Genomic DNA, 22,500 nt, shown 5'->3' on the forward strand with positions numbered 1-22,500 from the left:
TCTTAAAGGATGCAAGCATCTCTCCACCTGTGTAACAGTAAAGCTCGTCAGCCCCTGTACCCCTAATTAGTCTGCAATGAGGTCTGAAAAGGAGAGACTGTCCATCTGCTCATGCAGCAAATCAGCCATTAGGTAGAAAAAGATGAACCAGTGTAAGAACCAAGCAGAGGGGCATGTGGAGTGGCGGATGACAAATGAGTTCATCAAACCCAAAAATACATCTGAGTGTCTGTCTCTATTTAAACACATATGTGCAGCCATTTTTACTCTGTAATTTCATGTTAGCAATTAAAACCTCCTGGTCTGTCTCTGGGGTGTCGGGCAATTTACCGAAATAATGCCTTAAATCAAATGCTTCCCTCCATGACAGACTCCTGTCTCTCTCTCTCTCTCTCTCTCTCTCTCTCTCTCTCTCTCTCTGTGGAGGAATCTGTGATTCAGACAAACCGCAGTCTGCCATCCCTCACGCTGTCGTCTCTTGCAATCACTCGCGCTCTCCCCAAATCGCTGACTAATCATCGGCTACAGCGAGAGCACGTCTCTCGCTCATCACTTGGGGCATGCTGTTTACATAGAGCGCTTCGTCCTTTGCGTTTTTTAAAACTGACCACTGATTTACGAGGTCGTCCGCGCAGGACTCGGGACTCGGATGAAGAGCAGTCGTGCCAGGTCTAGCTTCGCACTGTAGGACTGCCGCAATTCCGACACGGCCAAGCAGTGTCAACGGTTTGGTATTTGAGGTTAGGGAGGAGATGAGAGAGAGCTATTGTTTCTCAGCTAACTCAAGGCCAAGAGCTTTTCTCTGTTTACACACATGATTATACACGATTCCTACCCAGTTATTACTGTTTCACAACCACACAGTAACTCTGCTCTAATTGTCAGCCAGTGACTGATTAAGTCTCCACATAAACATTATGTTAAGCATGTGTGTGCTTTGCAAAGCCTGCGATTAGCAAATATTTCTCAACACGTGACCGTCGGGCGTTTTCTGACTCCAGCTGACACAAACGCAAAAATAAGATAAAGTCCTGATTCCTAATCCACCCGAAACCTCCCATCTCTGCAATCTTAGCCAAAGGTTAAAAGGTCGTGGCCTTGTTCGTCTAGCTGACTGCGCTTGCTGACACTGATCTTTGACCTAGAGAGGTCAAGCCAACCTGGTAGGCAGAGGAACGGCAGAAAGATGACACCCTCTACCATTCCTGCCAGTCTGCGGAGGACCTCTGGTTATTCAGCCACCTCCCTGCACTGCTGAGAAAGCAGCGTGCAGATCTGCAGAGGGCTCCTCGAAATAAACAAAAGGAGTAAATAACAGTTTACCATCATTTGCTAAGATGGAACAATATGAAAATATTATAAAATCCCACTGTGAAACCTCCACAAAATTAAACCCATGGCCACCATAAAAGTTAAAAAGTAATGTTAAGACATTTTTTGCCCCTTTTAATGATAAGAATGTTATATGCGGGCACAGCCGTGGTCACGAATTCAGATGCCACCTGCGAATTATTGGCCCGTGGTGAGTTTTTTCCCCTCCAACACACACCAGTGTGTTGTGTGTTCTGTATCGGCACTGCCAATCCGAGCCAGGTTCAGGCAGAGGACGCCCACCGCTAGCACATCTGCGCGGCAGCTGAGGGGAGATCTCCTGCCCAAAATGACACTCTCCCGCCTCAGCAAATCACAGAGCCCGAGGGGGCTTTGGCACTGACTCCATAGTTGTCCGTTTTATAAAAGACAAATAAGCACAAACCCCGGGCTCCTGTCCAAACAGCCGTCCCCGAGACCATGTTAAAACGAAGACTTTTCCCTGGCTGACGTGCGATCGCCGTGCACACGTTAAAAAAAATCAGTGGCGCGCGATTCTTTATGAGACGTTTGGTCTGTCCTAGTTCAGTTGCACGTGCCTTAATTAATCTCTCCCCGGCGTAATGCCACACAACAACAATTTGCAAAACTACTTGATGGCTTCAAAAGCTTTAACCAGTCAACGGTGGTCTTTGGTGAGAGAGAATGTGGAAAGTGTTAGTGCTAGGTGTGTGGCAGGCCACTTCTCTTAATCTTTTCCCCGTGCAATTTTTTAAACGTCTGTGTACACGTCGACAGGGTCAAACTGTTTGTTTGACATGGTGATATCATTGTGAATGCCCCGCATTACGGTGGTCTCCTATCAAACAAACCATCACCAGCTGTTTGGTTTCTTTTATTTTATTAATTTTTTTGGTTCTTTACACTGAGCTGAGGTGCTGTCACGTTTGGCAAGGAAGGAGGTTACTATCTGCAGGAAAATGTCAAAGACGTTTGAAGTCTATTCTAGAATAAGATATTGAATCTCAAAGGTCATTACAGTGATAAGTGATCAGTCAAGGAGACAGACATAGCAATGATTCTAACGATAAACACAATGACACAGCAGTTATGATTGCAGTCACTTTGTCAGACACATCGTCTACCTTCTCGCTGATTGCTTTATTAGTTACACTTAGAAGGATTTTTATAGACTGTATTTTTTACTGTATGCCATCTGCTGCCTTGTCACAGACAGCACAGTGGCCTGGTAGTGGGTGTTCTTCCAAACAAAAGTGTATCAGTCACATCAGAGTGGTTGGAGGTTCACATGTGTCAGTGTTACTGTTGGGTTGAGGAGGGTGTGTCACCCAAAACTATCCAGCCAACAGCAGTGTGGGAGCATTGAAGGATGGTTGACCCAAATGACACCACTGCAGAAGAACTCTAAATGTAGATCTACTGTAGTGTTTCTAATTAATGAATGTTTCTAAAGTGGGTGATGAGCGTATGAAAATGACAAAGTTAATGTCAATATTGTTGATGATTCTCAAGCATATTTCTCTCTGTCTCACCCACTTACACAAAAGCCGCCCCCATACACACACACACACACACACACACACACACACACACACACACATTCATGCACACACATACACACACGCACACACACACAAGCACACACACACACACACGCACACACATACGCACACATACACACACACACACACACACATTCGTGCACACATACACACACACACACACACACACACACACACACACACACACACGCACACACACGCAAACCCCCCCACCCCCCAGACACACACAGATCTGCTAAATAAGATCATCACTGTGGCCTAATAAAAGGCATTAGGGTGAACATGTGGAGACGACTCAAGGCTTCCCTGACTCAGCCCTGCAAATGGCCTCTAAGTGCAAAAAAGCCACTTTTGGGTTTCAACATCAAAGCCATTAATAAAGGAAGGATAACCAGAAGCCCCTGCAGTGCTGGCCAAACCAAACACACAATTAAACACATACCGGGCCGTGCCGGAAAGCGCCTTTCAGTACTGCTCAGATTCAGCACAAGTGGTTGCTGAAAAGCTCAACCCCAAGCTAATGGGAGACAACATCGCTCCATCCCCAGATGAGTACATAACAGGCTGCAATTCAAGCAGAAACAAACAGTGAAAACAAGCAGAATCGCATCTGACAAATAGCCTTTATTAATCCAAATTTATTCAATCGCTTAACATCCTGCGTGGTGTTTGTGTTGTATTCAGGGCATGCGAGTACGATGACGAAGGCCGATACGGATGCGTGAGGCCAGCGAGTACTATACCATGGCTGACAGTAACGCAAGACTACAAGGGCATCAGATGCGTCGGGACACACTCCCACTCAATGTCCTGCGTCAGATACGTCAGGACACACTCCCAATCAATGTCCTGCATCAGTATTTATAAGCGTTTCTGATTGGAAGTCATAACATTGTTACTTTAGTTACTCGTGGGGCTGCCAAACCCCCAAGTATGGACTCACACAAGAAAAAATGGTGAGGTCATGAGTTTAACATATGGACGCAAAGCAAGCGAAATAGTTGTCAAGTCTGAAAAAGGATCCACAGACTGTTTATTTCAACAAGCCTTTTTGACAACAGGGTAATTATTATTTATTGTTTTAGCAGGAAGAGTTGTGAGAGGATGAATAATATAAAGTGAATTAGTTTGAACCCAAATTTGACCATGTCCACACAACAGACTGTTAAGGTTTTAATATGCTTTTTTAGTGGAAACTTGATTGTTCATATGAGGAGTATTTTGATCATAATTGCAGGCAAACTCAGTGGTGTCATTGTGCATTATGTTTTTACAGTTCCCTTTTATTATTTTATATGCACCCAAATGTCCACTATTCCTCTACTTCTCAGCTTTTGGTACCGCTAATAGTGCATCCGATATTATGCACATTGGAGGCCACAGACAGCCTAATAATTTAATTTAAATTAATGCAAATTATCAAAGAGTGGCCTTTCATATTTATTTAACTCTGAAGGATCACAATATGGCACTTCAGTCTTTTGTCCCTTTGATCTGAGTGCGTTACACTTAGTTGGGTTTCAGGCTAGAGGACAATGAAAATAGTTGGCACTTTGTACAGACTGCCAAGCGGAAGCACAAGTCTACTGGGGTCTTGGGCTGTGTTTTCCTTTACTCTGGGAAGTCCAGTGGGCTCAGGGACTGGGTCGATTTAATTAAAACTCATATGCAATGTTTTCCCCTCTAAAAAGTATGAGAAGGCACATGAAAGCCAAAAAAAAAAACAAAAAACATCTAACACGTGTAAAAGCTCGTGGGAACAGTCAGTGGAATATGCAGGAGGCAGCTTCAGCTCTGTAGTCATGGAAACAGACAACAGACAACAAGTCAAGTACTGCAGTACTTGTAAAATAGTGTAATTCTAGGAAAGACAATTATGGTCACCTAACCTTCTCTTGCTGAATCACAAGGGGATGTGTGTCTCTCTATATAGAAATTTTTATAATGTCTTTCAGCCAGCCATTTTCTTCTCTTTTTTCCCTCGTGAGGTTGAAAACAGGGACCCTTTTGTATGTCAAACCTCACTTTTTAATAGAGCTCCAGTAAAACTACTCCCTGATCATGGTATTAAAATCACAGAGCCAGCACTATGCTTCCCTCCCATACCGTCTGGAAGCGATCCTAGCCGAGGAGGTGCACCACATCTTACAGCAGGCTGCATGCATCTTTCTGTGGTGATCTGTGTATGTGTGTGTGTGTGTGTGTGGGTGTGTGTGTGCGTGTGCGTGTGCGTGTGTGTGCGCGTGTGTGTGTCTGTCTATGATCATTTACAGGGGCGTTATCCACATTAAATGGAGAATGTATTTTGTAAATCAGTATTATGAGCTCTGCAGGTCAACAGGTCACGTCCGAGTGTGGAGACATTCAGATGAGGGTTGTTAACCTTTAAGATCTCAGATTTAGATTAATTTGTCAGATACGATTGTTAGAAGCAATAAATCCGAGAGTTTATATATTATTATGGGTACGGAAAAATAAGCTATTCTACCCAACCCAAAGTTCTTTTAGTAGGTATTTGTGTGTTTTATACATGTAATACTTTGATCAAAACAATCATACATTTTACTAACTGGGACAGACCATCACATAGATATCCAAAATAAAGTGGGTGTAGGTTTTACTTAAGTGATGGTTAATGTTAATTATAACCGTAATCACATCATTACGAGCCACCATTCACATTTCAGCGTATTTTATGGGTATTTAAATATGTAAAATGTAAATATAAAATAAATAGATACCCTAAAAATATACTATTTAGGATATTAACATTTAAAAACTACACGTGTCCTGTGTAACAATGCGATGTGATATTCAGAAATTGGATTTTCGCAAACTTCAATTGACATTCTTCCTTAAAGCAGTATAACTATTTAAGAGCATAACTGCCTTTAATATAACCTAAGGGTCACAATTTTAATTTGTAGTATTACACAGCAATGCAGACATTCTGGGAGACGGACAGACAGAGACAGGCAGACACATGCTGGCCTTCCCTGGCCCACACAGCTACCTGATGTCGTCAGTGAGCTGAGATTGTGTATGAAGACCATGGAGCTGAAATAAAAGTGGCAGGATGGAGCCAGATAGGATGGAAAATCAACCAGGAAGCAAGAGAGTTAAAAAGAAAAGAAAACCCCCTTCTGAAATGGGTGCACGATCGATCTGAGGACTTCCCGAGTGGATGACCTAAATAATGATGGTCAGGTTTCGATATTACTGTTACCGCTAGTGAAGGACTCTTTGATGTTAATTGAAACCACTGGTCAGCAATCTGCTTTAGAGCACTGACAAATAACAGCTTCCTATGGTTTACCATTGAATGTTCAGTCACCAGAGAGACACATTTGTTCCACATGTTTGCTCAATGCAAATAGAAAAAAAAGTGTTTCTAATTGTCTTCAAGGGCATTATGGGTAGAGTGTGGGATCGGCATTTGCTACTCATAACAAAGCCCCGAGTTTCACTAATGCTACCGGACAATGGTCACTTTTTCAAACCCAGATTTTCCACTTCTTTTGAAGAAACCACATCACAATACATACATTAATAAAGCATAGGTGGCCCCGTATAATCGCCCGCATGGGGAGACGCTCATTATTCGTAACAGAGCTTCTCCTTACATGTAGACAAGGTTTTAAGTCATGCGTCAGGCAGCCAGTGCTGGGTTCTGGTTCTAATATGGACCTCCACAATGGTCCTCTTTTGCTCTGCCTGCCAATGTTTCTCTCTGCACTTCTTGCTTTGAGCACGTTTCACCTTTGATTTCTGCCTGCCGTTTTCTTTCATTTTTTTCTTTCTCCCCCTCTCTCTTTCTTTTTTTATACGCTCATTATATCATGTGTGGGTAAACGACAACCTTGTGAGAAGGTCATCCGCTGCTGATGCAATGCACAATAACACAAAACATCCCCCGCGGTGCAAAGTGGCAACAGAAAATTGGCCGGACTAAAGATGTAGAGGGCTGGATGGGCTGGATGGGCTGGATGGGCTGGATGGAGGGTGTAGAGGATGGATTCTTTCCCCCCCTTTGCTTTTTTTTGTCCCAAGTCTTTTTTTTTCATCCTTTTCAAGGCATGGCGGTTTCATATATGAGCAGCGCTAAGGTCAGTGAACATTAAAGAAGCACCGCAGAGACGTGGAACACTTCAGCTGCGTTACTCTGTAGGACGGGAACCGCTCTGCGCTCGTGAAGTCCTGCCCGCATTCTCTGGGACTTACGGACTCCGCGTGATTGACAGCTGTAATATATGAAGGGTAATTTAGAACATAAACATTACATGGTCGTACAATAAGACAACATGTAGGAGAGAAGAAGCACTAACAGATGTGAACTTTGCCATTTTCAAAAAATGTACAACAGAATAACAACTTCCTTTTTATTAGCTTAAAAATGAGCTAAGCTCATTTCCTCTCTCTCTTTCACACACACACACACACACACACGCACACACACGCACACACACACACACACACACGCGCACACACACACACACACACACACGCGCGCGCACGCGCACACACACACACACACACACACACACACACACACACACACACACACACACACACACACACACACACACACACACACCATATACCCATATGCTTATGTTTTTAATGCATATGGACCCACTTTGGCCTAGGTATATCTCAAACAGATCCTTTCTTCTGAAGCTAAGGAGAGAAGAGGAAATGTAAGTTATAAATAGGAATCAAAAGAACCCTCCCGTTTACTGCAACAGGATGCCAGATACACCGACATCTTTGAAAGTATGAGAGCTTTGAGCTTTTTACAAGACAGGTGAAGGGAACACGTGTGTTAAATCACAGCACCCGCCTGGCCTTGGTCAGCCCTGCCATAAAAGAAAAGAGATTACAAAGAGGTCTAATGAAGACACTGATCAAAGCCTGTAAGGATAATACGTAGCAGGTGTTTTCAAACCTTCAACACCGAAGAGGTTGCAGCTTATGTCTTTCCCAGACACGTCCTTTTGTCGTCAGCTGAAACGAATAAACGGCAGAGGGCTTCTCAACACTCTCCCAGAACGATTACGAGGTATCCACTGACCTTAGGAGAGCTGTGGGACTTTCTGCATGTCTTTGATATAGAAATATTCCTACTTATTCTTTCCCAGCTCAGAACGCGGTCTGTGGAATAGTGATCGGGATACTGGGGTGGGGGCCCTCTCGCTGCCCTAGCCTGAGAAGCACCTGGGCGAAGGCTGAAGTCATCAAGAGTTGAAAAAGACTTGGCATGGTTCAGTTCTGGAATATGTTCAAAGATGCGTTTGTGTTTTATGTGAGTTACAAAGTACCACATCTGATATTTTGAAAGTGATAGCTTGGTGCTGAAATAGCTCGAGCATCACATGATTTTCAGAGGAAGCTTATGATAATCTCAGTCACTTTTATTTGTTGTGTAAACAAAAAAGCAAAAACAAACAAACGGCCCACAAAAGGGGCTTAATACATCCATATAGAGGTCTTCAGATCTAAATGTCAACATTAATTCATTTCTATAGCACAATGTAGTATGATGTAAAAAAAAAAAAAAAAAAAAAAGAAGCCCATTCTCATTTTTCTAACAATTTTGCTAGATATTATTTCTTTATTACTCAAAAGTTTTAAACAAGATTAAAAAAAACCCCGCTATTTAAGTATAGGAAGGTATTCTTTGTAACGTAAAGCGTCCACATATCACGACTTCCGGCCTGAGTCAAATTACAAGCGTGGCTTTTTCCTGGCGCTTGGCGTCTGGGAAATGTAGTCTGCAGCGCACCACAATGGGCCAACGTTTTAAAATACCTCGCAATTACATGAGAAAGCAACACGGGTCCTGACATTTACCCACCACATGTGACGACGGCCCTCGAAACCGCATGTTTTTTAACACGCGAAAGCGGCACTCGCGACGCCCGAGGAAGTGCGCGCGGACTACATTTCCCGCGCCGGCGCGTGACGAAGTCGAGGCAGTGTAAACAGTACTCCAGGAACATGAAAAGATCGGATGACAGTGAGAGGGAAAAGAGGAGAAAGGTATCGCTTGTGGTTTTCTCTCAGTGCGCCCGAGCGCCACATGCAGTCACGGAATGTCCGCGGAGCGTTTCTGCGTGTCCGGACCGGTAGCGCACGCGCTGCTGCGCTCTGCGCGTGGTTTTGCGCGTGCATCTCCACCGCTGGCGCTCGCCTATTGCTCTCCTTTCTCTTCTGTGCCATGTCTCGCTCGCCTATTGCTCTCCTTTCTCTTCTGTGTCACGTCTTTCTGCGTGTGTCAGGCGACTGCGTGTGTCTGTTTCCCAGTTGTGCAGAAGATCATTGTTTTCACCGCAGTGGTGACAATGAATGACAACAGCAGAGAACGCGTTTATCCCACTGACCAGGCGCAGAGAGGCAGACAGCCACAGTGCCAACGGAGTTTGTGTGTTGTGTCTTGGAACAGGAATAATATTCACTGTTATTCAAAAAAGAAAAAAAAATTAAGAAACGCAGGTAACAGAAAAGGCAAAACGCTTCAAAACATCATTAATGGGCCCAGATCATAGACGAACTCAATCAGTAGGCTGAACTGAGATTTCAGTGAGTTCATGGAGACGTTTTCTCAAAATATGGGTTTATGTTGCTTTGCAGGGCATCTGCCTAAGCTATATCACAGGTTAAATGCTGAGGGTCTCAGTACTGAACATTGATACATCCAGATGAAAACAATGCTTTGTCCTTCGCTGGTCCAAGGGGCCAGTTTTCTGGACATTTAGGATAGGGTATGTCTAGGCTACGGCATAGTCCAGGCAATATAAAGGTGAACGAACAGATTGGTTAGTATTAGGTGTTTTGAGTGATGGCAGTTCATTTCAGGGTCACGTTTCCTGCACTGGCTTGGTCAGGAACTTTTTAAATGTTGTGAGACAAATTGAAATCATTACCATAACATGTAAATTTGTTTTGCATTTAAAATCCTACACAGTGTACCACTGAATCCTATTAAAAGCGTGACTCACATTTGTCATTTTGGTAGTGATAGACAAAATGAGAAATCTATTTGCAATCTGTAAAATCAGTCTAAAATATCTTTTGTTTTCTCTTTAGGTAAAAGCTCTGTTTGGAAATGCATTGTTTTTTGTGTTTGGATGGCCGGAGAACAGGTTTTCGCTCAGACTTGTTTTGTTACAGTAGATCAATGCCTCCGTATGTTGCAGAAGCTTAAAACATAAGCTATAGCATTTAGTGGTTTGTTTTTATGATACTCAACCAGGAATTAAGCTTGATCTCAGGTTTTTCGCTACGACCTGTTTCTTTTCAGTAAATTAATGAAGATGGTGTTAGTCACACAGTAATACAGCATTTTTGTGTTCTAACTGAGACATTAAAGCTACACGTTTTCATTTTGTAGGGCTCTAAGGTAAAATTTTAAGTCCTTAATGAAGGATATTTTCTGGCAGCAATCATGGACTATCTAGGGCGCTGCAGAAAGTTAACACAAGACTAACAGGTTGTCACTAGTAGAACTGGACCATGTAGCCATGCAAATCTTAACTAGAATGTAAAGGCAAACTCAACATTTCAATCAAAACACCAGTTTCTCCCATAACCCTTCAATCACCCACGTCTGCAATAATGGTACTGTTAGCACTTTGTCTTCAGTGGATGCAATGCCACGAGCAAATCTAGCAAATATATGCATAGTCCCAGAGTAAACTGCTATGTCAACGTTATAATACTGAAAGGTGATTGGCGGGGTTTGAAGTATTATTTCCACAGTGAAGCGCCTTCACTGGGCTGCGCATTTACTGAGTCAGCACGGGTTAATTATGACATATGTTCCTTCATGCCGTGGTCTTTGTAGGCCTGTAATTCAGCTCCAGAGAAGAACTAACACCCCCCCCCCCCCACACACACACACACGCTCCTTCTGTTACACTGCTGTTTTCCTGGTTTGCTTACTGTTAGTTTTCATGTCCCTTTCAGGGAAGGAAGTCTTAGCTGTCAAAACACTGTGGTTGTGATGGTTGGATTGTTGTTGGGGACTCCTGCTACTTTTGTAGATCATTAGGCACCACAGGAGACTGGAGTCTCATTTATTAAAAGGTATTTGAAGTCAAGGCCTGTTGTTGCCGGGCAGATTTATTAATTTATTTTTTGACATCGAATGGGTCACTCAGTTCACACTTGACCACACCCACTAATATTTTAGCAACATGTGTTTACTGTGGGCATTACAAGCCTGGAGCTAGTCCTGGAACAGACGTGGTATTTCTTCAGCAGTTCTGACGTCATTTAAAATATCTGACCCTAGTAGCTAACTGTCATACTCAAATATATAATTAGTGTGAATTATGAAGAGTGACAGCATGGTGAATAGAGAGAACTTTTTTCCATCGCCTTCTTGTGTGAAGTCAGAAGACACGTTACAGTTAAAGCACAGTAGGAAGAAAAAGTCCAGTAAAGTCCACTACACCCTACACCCTCCTTGTCCTGACATTAGACTGATGTTTAACTTTATGTAGCCTAATAGGTTTATTTGTTTATTTGTTTGCAAATTTCCACATATCCCCACCTAAGTGAGCCACCTAAATAAAACACCAATTTATACACACCATAGACCACACAAAATTTACAGGAATTAAGCTCGTATGTAAGATTACGTAGAGTAGCGTTTTCCCCCTAATGCTGTATTCCTCCTGACACGTCTACTCAGGAGTGTGACGTTTTTGTTCTAATCCTAAAGCACTCCGTGGGCCCGGGTATCTCCCATGATGTCTCGTGCAGGCTACGGTAACTGCTCCAAACTGCCTCTCAGCTATTCGTTGTCCTTGTTGCTATCTCTCGGCTCCGGTCTCTGATGGCGCATGTGTTTGGACCGTGTCTGACAGCAGTGAAACTATGTAGGACGTGGTTCCTCCTGTTTATTAAAGAGAGCTCTGAGCACCAGATGAGCCGCTGGCTCACAGAGATCTCATGGCAGCTGGCGTGCACGCGGACAGACAGGCAGGCAGGCAGGCAGACAGACAGAGGCGCACGGGCCCAAAAACCCGAACTCGGTCTTTCTCTTTCTTTCTTCCCCTCTCTCTCCCAATAAGCAAAATAATTAAGAGGTGGGAAACCTGCATGGCAAAATCCATGGAAAACCACAGGTTATTCCAAAACGGAGGCTGGCGATTATGCATTCGGCTCGTTGCAGTGAAAAACTAAAGTACTTTATCATAGTAAGCAATAAGTGGGGACATGTTTGCAGTTATGCTCAGTCATTTGGGGTGCACACAGACGTGTTCTCCCATGTCACAAAACAGGCTGTGAGCTATTCATCTTTTTAAGGCCCCTCCAATGCCTTGTCCTCTGTTCTGCTTTGCAAGGGATTTCCGAGCCATATGTGGTGCACGTGCATGACAAAGCCCGCTCTGATTATTATGCCACACCATGAAACGGCGTGTCACCGGCTAATAGCGCATTAAAGGGTGACTTCATCCCTAAAGAAGTGCCCTTACATGGTCCTCTACCCATAGAAACGCTGTCAGCGTTATTATTTGATCTGAGAACAGTGGACAATCAAAGTTGCTAGTTTGAACTTAAACGAAGCCAGCCGTGCAGGCACAATTAAAGCGTTTTACCATAAATGCCGTTCAGTTTATTGGACATGCTGTTGTGTGTGGAGATACTCGTGGATGTGTTTCCCTCAGACGCTGTGCCTCAGAGAAGCTTGTTCTCCTTTTCACCCCGTCTGTTATCATAAACACACTTTATAACTTCACATTGTAACCCCCATCGAAGGATCCACTGGCTCGGTTAACTGTTTGACCAATTCTTCTGATGTCTGCTTGATATTTTCTTGACAGGATCGTACTCATCCTCTGATGAAATATGCTTTTGACACGCTAAGAGCAGGGTTTATAAAAAAAAGAAAAAAAAAAGAAAAAGGGAGAGAGACAAAGGAGCCCCCCGAATGGACCATAAGTAACAATGTCGGAGGGTTGCCAGATGTTACAAAGCTTTTTCCTCCTTCTTGCCTATCAGTAGAAGTGGCCTTGCCTCATTGGCTTTCTGCACTTGTGTGTTTGCCAGAGCAAGCTATTTAGGCTATTTAATTCCTAAACACTCATTAAAATTGTTTGTGTTCCCCTTGGCAATTCTGTTAAATTAACAACTAGCTGGGTCTACAGACTGATTATGTGACCACACAGCCTGTCTTGGTTAATCGACCCCCCCCCTCGCAAAATGGCTCCCTGTACATTTGTGTAAAGCTAACGATTTATGTGTCCTAACGTGTCTTAGCGGGCTGATCAGCGGCGCGCCCGTCCAGACCTGTGTTTGCTCTCCGTTACCCGACGATGCGCTCGCCTTTATTAATGACTCCGTAATGGCAAAAGAGTGGGCCATCCACATAAAGCACGCGCTCGGGGATATCACGCGAGGCTACGGCTCCGTGTGAGGGAGAGGGAGGGAAGCAGTGCTTTCAGAGTGTGTGTGTGTGTGTGTGTGTGGGGTTTCAGGGTGGAACGAGGTACGTTAGAAAAATACCGCCCCAGCTGATAATGATACCATTACACTAATGGAGGTGGTAAATGAAGTAGTGGCCTGACACCGCGCTTTATTACCGGGGGGGGGGCACTTCCTGCTGAGTATCGATCAGGCTATCACACCGCCGGTCCATACGGGTGTTACCTGCAGCCCACAGCTGCCGGATCCCTCACTCCGCAGCGCTGATGTAGGGGCTGGCATGGCGGTGAGCTGGGGTGAGGGGGTATCAGTGGGGCTAGGGCTGTTCTGGGATTCCCAGTCCGGATGGTTTTAAGAGGGGAATCAGGGAGGGCTGGGCCTTGTGACCATGGCGATGAAGTCAAAGCAGCAGGGCCCGTTTAATTAAGCCGTAAGCCACTCCCTGGTCTCCTGCCTCTTTATGGCTCTGCTGGACAGAGTTTGGGTTTAAGTAATGAGACAGCCACTGCCTTCGTTAATGACCTTGAGCTGTAAATAAGAACAGACTGAGTGCTATGGTGGGTTGCCAGGTCTTTGTTTGGCTTTTCCGTCACATGCCATTAGACCGATAGGGGTATAAAAAGCCGTGAATGTAACACACCGTGTCCATAGAGGAAGTTCAGCATGGATAAGACCAGGAATTAGAGTTTCCCATGTTAATAACCGTAATGTACCCCATTAAAGCTTCAGTTTTCAAGACCACCACATGCTGTGCCCCGCATGTTGCCGTAGCCATCTCGTGCCTGCGCTCGCGCAAACGATGGGCGAAAACCGGCCCTTTCTTCGCAGCCAGTGACGGAGCGCTCCGGCAGCCATTACAAGCGCCTTAAAGTGTGATTACGGAGGCTGGAGCCGGCCCTGGCGCGGTACGGCTACGCCTCGCTGGCCTCCGACCGGCCACGGTCATCAGTCTCTGCGCTCCTCGCCCCAGCACATGGGCGTGCTAACTTCCGCCGCTAATCAAGCGGTTTACCTTAAGGGGAGCACTCGTTCAGGCCTCTCATTACGAATGCTCCCGTAGCCGTAAAGATGTATATTTATATATCTCCATCTCGCCGCCTGTCGCGGCGGTAACTAGTTATTGATCTGGATGTTTAGTCATTTCTTTCTGCTTGCCCATCAATATTGGGCTAACGCGCGCGCGGTGTGCTTGACCCCGGTCCCTGCCTGTGTCTCATGTCCCATCGGGGTCTAGTGATATACTATTCTGAAAAGCAAATCAATGAGTGAATATGAAGTTTGCGCTGTAATATAGGGGGACCCCGGGGCCTGTGGCCTCGTGCATTGATCCACCACATGGATTTAGGCTGATTTGTCTGTCACGAGGCTTTGCTTTCTATATCATCTGCACACTGTGGGGGATCACACATCCTTCATGCCTTACGCACTGGGTGTTAAAATGCAGCCCCACATCTTTAGATTATTTACGTCGCTTTTAAATTCGAAATGAGCGCGTTTGGAAATCTGGATATTGCTCAAGGAGCTAGCGTAATGACAATGATATTTTATTCGCTTAAGTGCCACATTTATGCGAGCTGTTTGTGAGCAGCAGTGCCGCGTTTGGTGTTGCACTGGAGAGTTCTGCTCGTGCAGGAACAGAGTCCAAGTTTGCTGACAGAAACCTTGCCGAGACAAGTCTCGTAAGTTCCCTTGAGCCCACTGCTACTGTCCTGCGGGATGTTCGGGTGCAGGAAGCATAAGATGCGACCGGTCTTAGGTCTTACGTGAGGAAGACTACGGCCTTGTGCATTTGCGTAAACCGTCGCGTGTTTGTCTACCCTGTCCGATGAGAAGCCGTATTTTGGCTGTACCTTTGTTTGCTTCCAGACTAGCTTTTCTTATTACTATAGGCCCTGTACAAAGGACGCCATTTGGGTCGTGTCTGTAGGGAGATCAGTGTTTCCTACCGGACGGAGCAGAGGTCACCTCTCTATGGCCGCTTCAGAGCTGGCGTGTGTAGGAGTATCCCAGCTACATCCACAGATGTTCGCTCCCTGTTTGTAGAGTGATTTTGTGTATGATTTTATAATTATACTGGCACTATATGTCAGTTTATAGGCAACACATTTAAGTCACGACTAATAGCAAACTACAGATCTGTGGATGGTTGTGTGTGTGTGTGTCACTCTTCTTTGGACTGGTGAACTGTGTACTTTAAAAGGGCAAATTCAGACTGCTGCTGGTTGCAGTGATAGCGACATGCTTACAGTGTGAGATTGACCTGCAGACTGGCGGCGCTGTGGATGGTGGTGTGTGTGTGCTGCCTTGTGCTATGTGGTGCACTGTTGTATATAATAATGTGTCCACACTTTACATGTCACGAGCAGGGAGGTTTCAGTCTCGCTAACCCTGTCCATTTAGAGTTCATCTGTCAGTATCGGTCTGATGGGCGCTAATTTATAGTCAATAATCAATACGCTCAGTAACCATAGTAGCATCCCAGAGGACTGTTGAGATCGATCATAGGATTGATCTAGTAATCCCGATCCTGACATCTTCCCCCTGTGTACGTGTGTGTTTATGAATGGGTTCTGTGCATGCTGGACCTGGCTGTCTCTGCATTTTCTTCACTTCCAATCAAATAACCTCACTTTTATAGTGCCCCTTTGTCATGCCTGTGTTTGCCTGTGCTGGCTCTGTCAGAGTGCCAGTACATTTCTTCGCCTCTGCTGTGGCATCTCCTTCACCGTCATTCATTTACCCGTCGTCTGGAATCCCTGTGCTGCAGAAGGGCAGACGTATTTTCACAGGGTTCATATCCACAGACTAGAAGGCGTTGGGTTGGTGCTCTGTGCTTTTTCTTTTCCTTTCTACTTTCCTCTCACCTGCTCAGGCACACAGCGGGGCACAACTCTGCTGTTTATTTGTGAATTTATTTTCCTCTGCCATGGCTCACCTTTTCTTGTAAAAGGGAAACTGCATAACGACGGGCTTTCGCCCGACATCTGCTTCCCATCGCCGGGCCAAAGGCCCCGATTCCCTCCCAGCTACAGGAGGCCGCTTTCACAAGGGCCCATAAACGCCAACTGTTAATTTGTACATCATAAGTTCTTTGGTATAAATGGGGTGTAGTGGGAGTTGGTGTAAGTACCTGGCGTGTGGGCGTGGGTATGTGTGGGTGCTCTGGGTGTGAGCTGTAGCAGTACCCCACTGCTGGACAGAGCAGACACCTGCCAACTTGAGTGGTGTGTAGCTTGGGGCCTGTGCCAGCAGGCGGATGGAAGCGTGCCACCACCCACCTGCACCCAGTGCGGAGAAGGGTCTGCTTTATGCCAAGGGTGGTTTATGGACTTGTTTTATGGAATCTAATGGAGTGACGGGCCTTGTGGATGGAAGCACCTTTTTATTTGAACTAAAGATAATTATGGGCCTTGTAACTTTCATTTTAGTGAGACATCGAAGCTGGTGTGCTGGGTAAATAAGACGTCTACCTCCTGGTCTTCAAAAAAAAGTCTTCAGCTCTTTGTCAGCTCATCAGTCACTTATAAAGCTTCCCATCAGGGAATCAGTGTTGGGGGCTGTGCTGGAGTTGAGCAGTGTTGGGTGTTGAGCAGTGTTGGGGGCTGTGCAGTATTTGGTGTTGAACAGTGTTTGGTGTTGGTGCAGAGAGGGGGTTGGTGTTGAACACTGTTGGGTGTTGGCATTGAGCAGTGATTGTGTAGTGTTGGGGCCTGTGCGGTGTTGGTGTTGGGAGCATGCATTAGGCAGCATTGTTTGGACTACATATTTTAATCAGATGCATTTGAGATGTTGGAGTTGAGTCGTCTTTGGCAGGTTGTCATTTTATTGCTGGCATTACTTTGCCTCATGTAATTCAAGGTTGGGATCACCATGGCTGCAGTTTGATGGACAGTCTGTCAGAAGTTTGGTTTGCGTAGCGGTGCGGTTTCATTTGGAGAACGGAAACAGAGGGAGAGGTAGAGAAGGGGGCACTTGAGTGGCCAGCGGTGCATAACGGTTACCTCTCAGCACCTTCTCCTCTTCACTTAACCTTTAACCCACACACACACACACACACACACACACACACACACACACACACACACACACACACACACACACACTTGATTCTGGTGCTTGTCATGGTTCCCCTGTCAAATGCAGGCTTCTTTAAGTGTTTACTGAGACACCTCTCTCTCTCTCTCTCTCTCCCTCTCTCTCTCTCTCTTTTACTCTCTGAGTTTATCCAGAGGTACTGTCAACCACTCGATCACACATAAAACACACTACTTCTCTGCTTGTCTGATTCTTTTCCAGAGTCTGTCTGTCTCTCTGGACATATTTTCCTTGGCCATTTGAATAATATCAGCAGGGGCTGCTTTGAGGTCAGGCACTGTCGCTAAGGTGATGAGAAATGGCGTGTGTGTGTGTGTGTGTGTGTGTCCTTGTCTCCTGTTGGCCAGCTGTAAGGGGAGCAATCCCAGAATGCTATGCTGGAACGGGCAGGAGAGTCACGAGCTGTGTTAGGTCATGAAGTGTGTGTGTGTGTGTCTGTGTGTGTGTCTGTGTGCCCGTGTGTGTGTGCGCGCGCGTGTGTGTGTGTGTGTGTGTGTGTGTGTGTGTGTGTGTGTGTGCGTGTATGTGCGTGTGCGTGTATGTGCGTGTGTGTGTGTATCTGTGTGTGTGTGTGTTTGTGTGCGTGTGTGTGTGTGCGTGCGTGTATGTGCGTGTGTGTGTGTGTTGGCATGTGGATGTGGGAGCTGTTCTCCTTCTTTGTGTCTCTGATATATCTGTGTGCCAGAGACTTATGAGCAGAAGACAGCTTTCAAAATGGCCTCCTTCTGGTTCCTCTGGGATGTGACTGGAGACTGTGAAGCAGCTTAATATTCGCTTGCTGTAATGCCTTTATTGTCTGCTTTTGAGGTGGCTGTGTTTTCCTCATCTTTCCTCTTCTTTTTCTTTCTTTTTTTAACTTCCTGCCGCGCTCCTGCCTCAAGCTCGTTCCATGTCCCAGCTTACGACCAGGAGCTCGCCTCTGGCATCACTGTCATTAGCAGGAAAATGAAACACAAATGTGTGCTGATGTGGTCCGGGTCCGGCTCAAAAGCACCAGTCTCCCGGAAAGGCAGCCGGGTGACAGGCCGCGCCTTTACCTTGCTACCTTAACGGTGACATTTTGACTGGATGTCTATGGGAGGAAATTTCCTGACAGGCCTGTTAGGCAGAATCCAGCGCAGCTAGGGCAGCGTGGCTGCACTCACTGTCCCAGCAGGCTGAGGGGTCTCCGGCACACGGCATCGTACACACACTACCCCCCCCCCCCAACGCCACGCAGTGTCACAGACACTAAAATCTTCATGTTGGGAGTCACTTCAACTTGTCTGAACTGCTAATTTTAACGCGAGTTGTACGGCTACTGTGATGATTTGGTGGAGATGATGCCCAGACGCACGCACGCACACACACACACACACATACACACACGCACACACGCATACACACGTGAGACTAGGCCCTCTATTCTACACCTCCTTTAATGCTGCTTCTCGAGAGTGTTGTAGACAGGGCAGTGATGTCACACACAGTGATATGAACACGTCTCATTATAATCCTACCATGTTGCTGTCCTGTCGTGTGTATGTGTGTGTGTGTGTGTGCGCGCGCATGTCACGCATGTGACTCCGCAAGTGTGTGTGTGCGTCATGAGTGTGACTCTTCATCCTGGCTGTGTGGGAACACTCTGACAGTGCTATACACCCCCCCCCCCCCCAGGTGACGGCTCACAGGGCTCTCGCTAATCTAACCCACCCAATGTCGAGCATTCTTATTACACACACACACACACACACACACACACACACACACACACACACACACACACACACACACGCACGTCACATCCATGCTGCCTTGGCTGTCTCCGACGTGTCATTCCCTCTGACAGTCCGTCTTAAGCCCGTCCCCGATCTCAGTGTTTAAAAGTGCTTCTGTTGCCTTGCCACAACAATAGGGATTAATACACAGGCTCTTTAAACTGTGTTTTGCTTGTGAGTTTGTGTATGTGTGTGTGAGCGAGTGCGTGTGTGTGTGTGTGTGTGTGTGTGTGTGTGTGTGTATGTGCACATGAGTGTGTGTGTGTATGTGCACATGAGTGTGTGTGTGTATGTGCACATGAGTGTGTGTGTGTATGTGCACATGAGTGTGTGTGTGTATGTGCACATGAGTGTGTGTGTGTGTGTGTGTATGTGCACATGTGTGTGTGTGTGTGTGTGTGCACATGAGTGTGTGTGTGTGTATGTGCACATGAGTGTGTGTGTGCGTGTGCACATGAGTGTGTGTGTATGTGTGTATGTGCACGAGTGTAAGTGTGTGTGTGTATGTTTGTATGTGCATGAGTGTGTGTGTGTATGTGCATCTGTGTGTGTGTGTGTGTGTGCACATAAGTGTAAGTGTGTGCCTGTGTGTGTGTGTGTGTGTGTATGTGCACATGAGTGTAAGTGCATGTGTATGTATGTGCACATGAGAGTGTGTGTGTGTGCACATGTGTAGGGGTGTGTGTGTGTGTGTGCGTGGGTGTGTGTGTGTATGTGCACGGGTGTGTGTGTGTGCCTGTGTGTGTATGTGCACATGAGTGTAAGTGTGTGTGTGTATGTGTGTGTATGTTCACGAGTGCGTGCGTGTGTGTGTATGTGCACGAGTGTGTGCGTGTGTGTGTATGTCTGTAAGTGTGTGTGTGTGTATGTGCGTTTGCGTGCGTGCGTATCAGCTCACACAGGATCCAGCCTCATCCTCCCCTTCTCCACTGCTGATCATACATTGGATCGTTATCTTAAAGGGTCCGAACGTTCCTACGCTGTGTGACCACGTCCAGCTTGAGCCCGACACACGGAGCTGCTTTCCTCTGCTCCTTTTTTTGTCATTGAATTAATTCATGTATCACCCTCCACCCTCCCACTCTTACCTGGTAATCAGGGTTGCCATGACAGTTGGAAAGGAGCATCTCTGTTGTCATGCTAGTGATTTATTCTGAGGTTCAATCAGGTAATGTATTCAGTGAAAGAAAGGTAAACAGCAGATTATTGACTGTGTGTGTGTGTGTGTGTGTGTGTGTGTGTGTGTGTGTGTGTGTGTGTGTGTGTGTGTGGGAACACAGTCAGTGTCTGACACATTAGCCTGAAGGCTTTTGACAGTAAGAACAGAGTGTTGTAAATGCCTGTGATTTTATTTGTATGAAAGGAGACCCTGGTAGCATCGTAGAGACATTTTAAAAAGTACGCTTGACTTGTCTCTGTCTGTGGTCTGGGAGGGTGCGTGTCATGTCCATTGTCATCGTTGTTTTGTAATTGTACGTGTGTGTGTTAAGCTACGTGGGACATCACTCAGTCAGCAGAAGCCCATAACCCTCTCTGCTCAGGTCGTGGTTCAAATTGCCCTGGCCTGACCACTAGACGTGGGGCATTAACCCAGGTCAGAGTGAGTAATTATTTGTGAGCCAGCGACCATACACAATATGAAGAGGTTTCCGAGTGTAATGGGGGTCTGACCCCCACTGACGCCCTCTGACCTCACGCCTCTCACTCTACAGTACCCACAAGCCATGATTGATGCCTGAGTGTGTATACTCACCACACAGGTGTGTCTACGGACGCCTGTTTTGGTTGTTGGCGGGGGGAGGCTGAGGAGAACGTCGATACCTGCACTTGGTTCGCTTGGTCATCGCTTGCCTGCTGTGAGGTCACCCTGCTGGTCAGACCGGCCAGGCGAATGCAGCCCAGTTCCTGCCTCCCTGCGCTTTCCTAATGCTGACATACCTGAAAGCAGCTATATGTGTTACCCTTGCAAACTAATATTATTTATTAATAAGTCATTGATCAGTTCCGGACATTTAAAAGTTAGAATTTAGGTAGAATGTGTCCCTTCTAATTGTTTTTAAGTGAGATTTCACTAGAAAATGTGAATTTATTATTTTCTGTAGGGCAGCCATGCAGATTTGTACATTCTCACACACTTTGAGTGTAAGATGCAACTTGTACAGTCGTGGCCAAAACTTTTGAGACTGACACAAATTTAGTTTTTTAAAAACGTTTTATTGACAAATACATTCAGTTTAAGCAAACATTTACTATTTACAGTGTTGACCCTTCATTTTTAAGACTTCTGCAGTTCGCCTTGGCATGCTGCATATCGGCTTCTGGGCAAAATCTTGACTGATGGCAGCCCATTCTTGGCTAATCAGTGCTCAAAACACTGCCACGAGTAAGCAGCGGTATCAAAACATCCTCATGCTAAGGTGAACTGCAGAAGAAAGGTCATCGCTGTAAGTCTTTGCTTAACCTGGCTGTATTTGTCAATAAAAACAAACAAACAAACAAAAACCGTATGAAATTGTACTTCGCTATACCATATAAACATCTGACAAAAGGATCTAAAAAACTGAGCTACTAACTTTGTGAAAACCATAGTGAAGGGAGTGTAACAGCTTCATCTGGTGTTCCCTTTCCTTCTTTCAGCTGCGTACATAGAGGTGCTGTGACCCAGTTGGCCTTCCACTGTAGAAACCCCCCCCCGCACACACATTTCCCAGGCCTGGCACCTGTTGTAGGTCGTTTGCTTGGGCTTTAGGCAGTAATGTAGCGGGTCAGAGGTCCAGACTAATAAATGATCTCAAAATAGATTGTACAGTTTCATCAGTGTGACTGAATGTTGACTGGCTTGCTTCCTCGGGACATGCAGTCCGTTACTGTTCCGTAATGATTCGCTCTGCTGCTCGGACAGACGGCTGCGGAGCTGTCACTAGGTGGCAGGCGGACATCATGAATCCTCTCACTCTCTCTCTCTTTCTCTTTCTCTCTCTCTTCATGTTGGTGGTGTGTTGTATTTGGTAAGGCCTCTAACTGCTCCAGTGTAATAGGACGGAGGCGCGGGTCGCGCCGCACAGAGATCCCTTCTAATTGGCTGGAACCCCGAGAACAGTTGGACAGCCACAGTAATGGAAGCCTCTTCAAAAAACCAGTGCAGCATCAGTGGGTTTGTGTACTGTGCCAAAACAAAAGACACACACACACACACACACACACACACACACACACACATCATCGTGTTAGTGTCACTTCTGTTTTCTCTGGCTCCATATTAACTTAAGTGCTTAAGGCAGTCTCCTCAGTATGTCAGCGGTAATTACATTTTCAAATGGGTG

At 45.8% G+C, this 22,500-nt stretch overlaps 1 protein-coding gene across 2 annotated transcripts in view; it reads left to right on the forward strand.

Annotated features, from left to right (window-relative positions):
• The first annotated feature begins 8,834 nt into the window (after positions 1-8,834).
• fto (FTO alpha-ketoglutarate dependent dioxygenase) overlaps positions 8,835-22,500 on the forward strand; it is a 103,598-nt gene continuing 89,932 nt past the window's right edge. Inside the window, exon 1 of one of the 2 annotated variants that reach the window (XM_081705877.1) lies at positions 8,835-8,933. In XM_081705877.1, coding sequence (XP_081562003.1) covers positions 8,892-8,933 — 42 coding nt within the window. In that variant the 5' untranslated portion in view covers positions 8,835-8,891. The remainder of the gene's footprint in view (positions 8,934-22,500) is intronic. The other variant, XM_081705876.1, reaches the window with a different exon arrangement.

This window comes from Electrophorus electricus, chromosome 23, assembly GCF_041902795.1.
Source record: "Electrophorus electricus isolate QZ-2024a chromosome 23, ASM4190279v1, whole genome shotgun sequence".
Lineage (NCBI taxonomy): Eukaryota > Metazoa > Chordata > Actinopteri > Gymnotiformes > Gymnotidae > Electrophorus > Electrophorus electricus.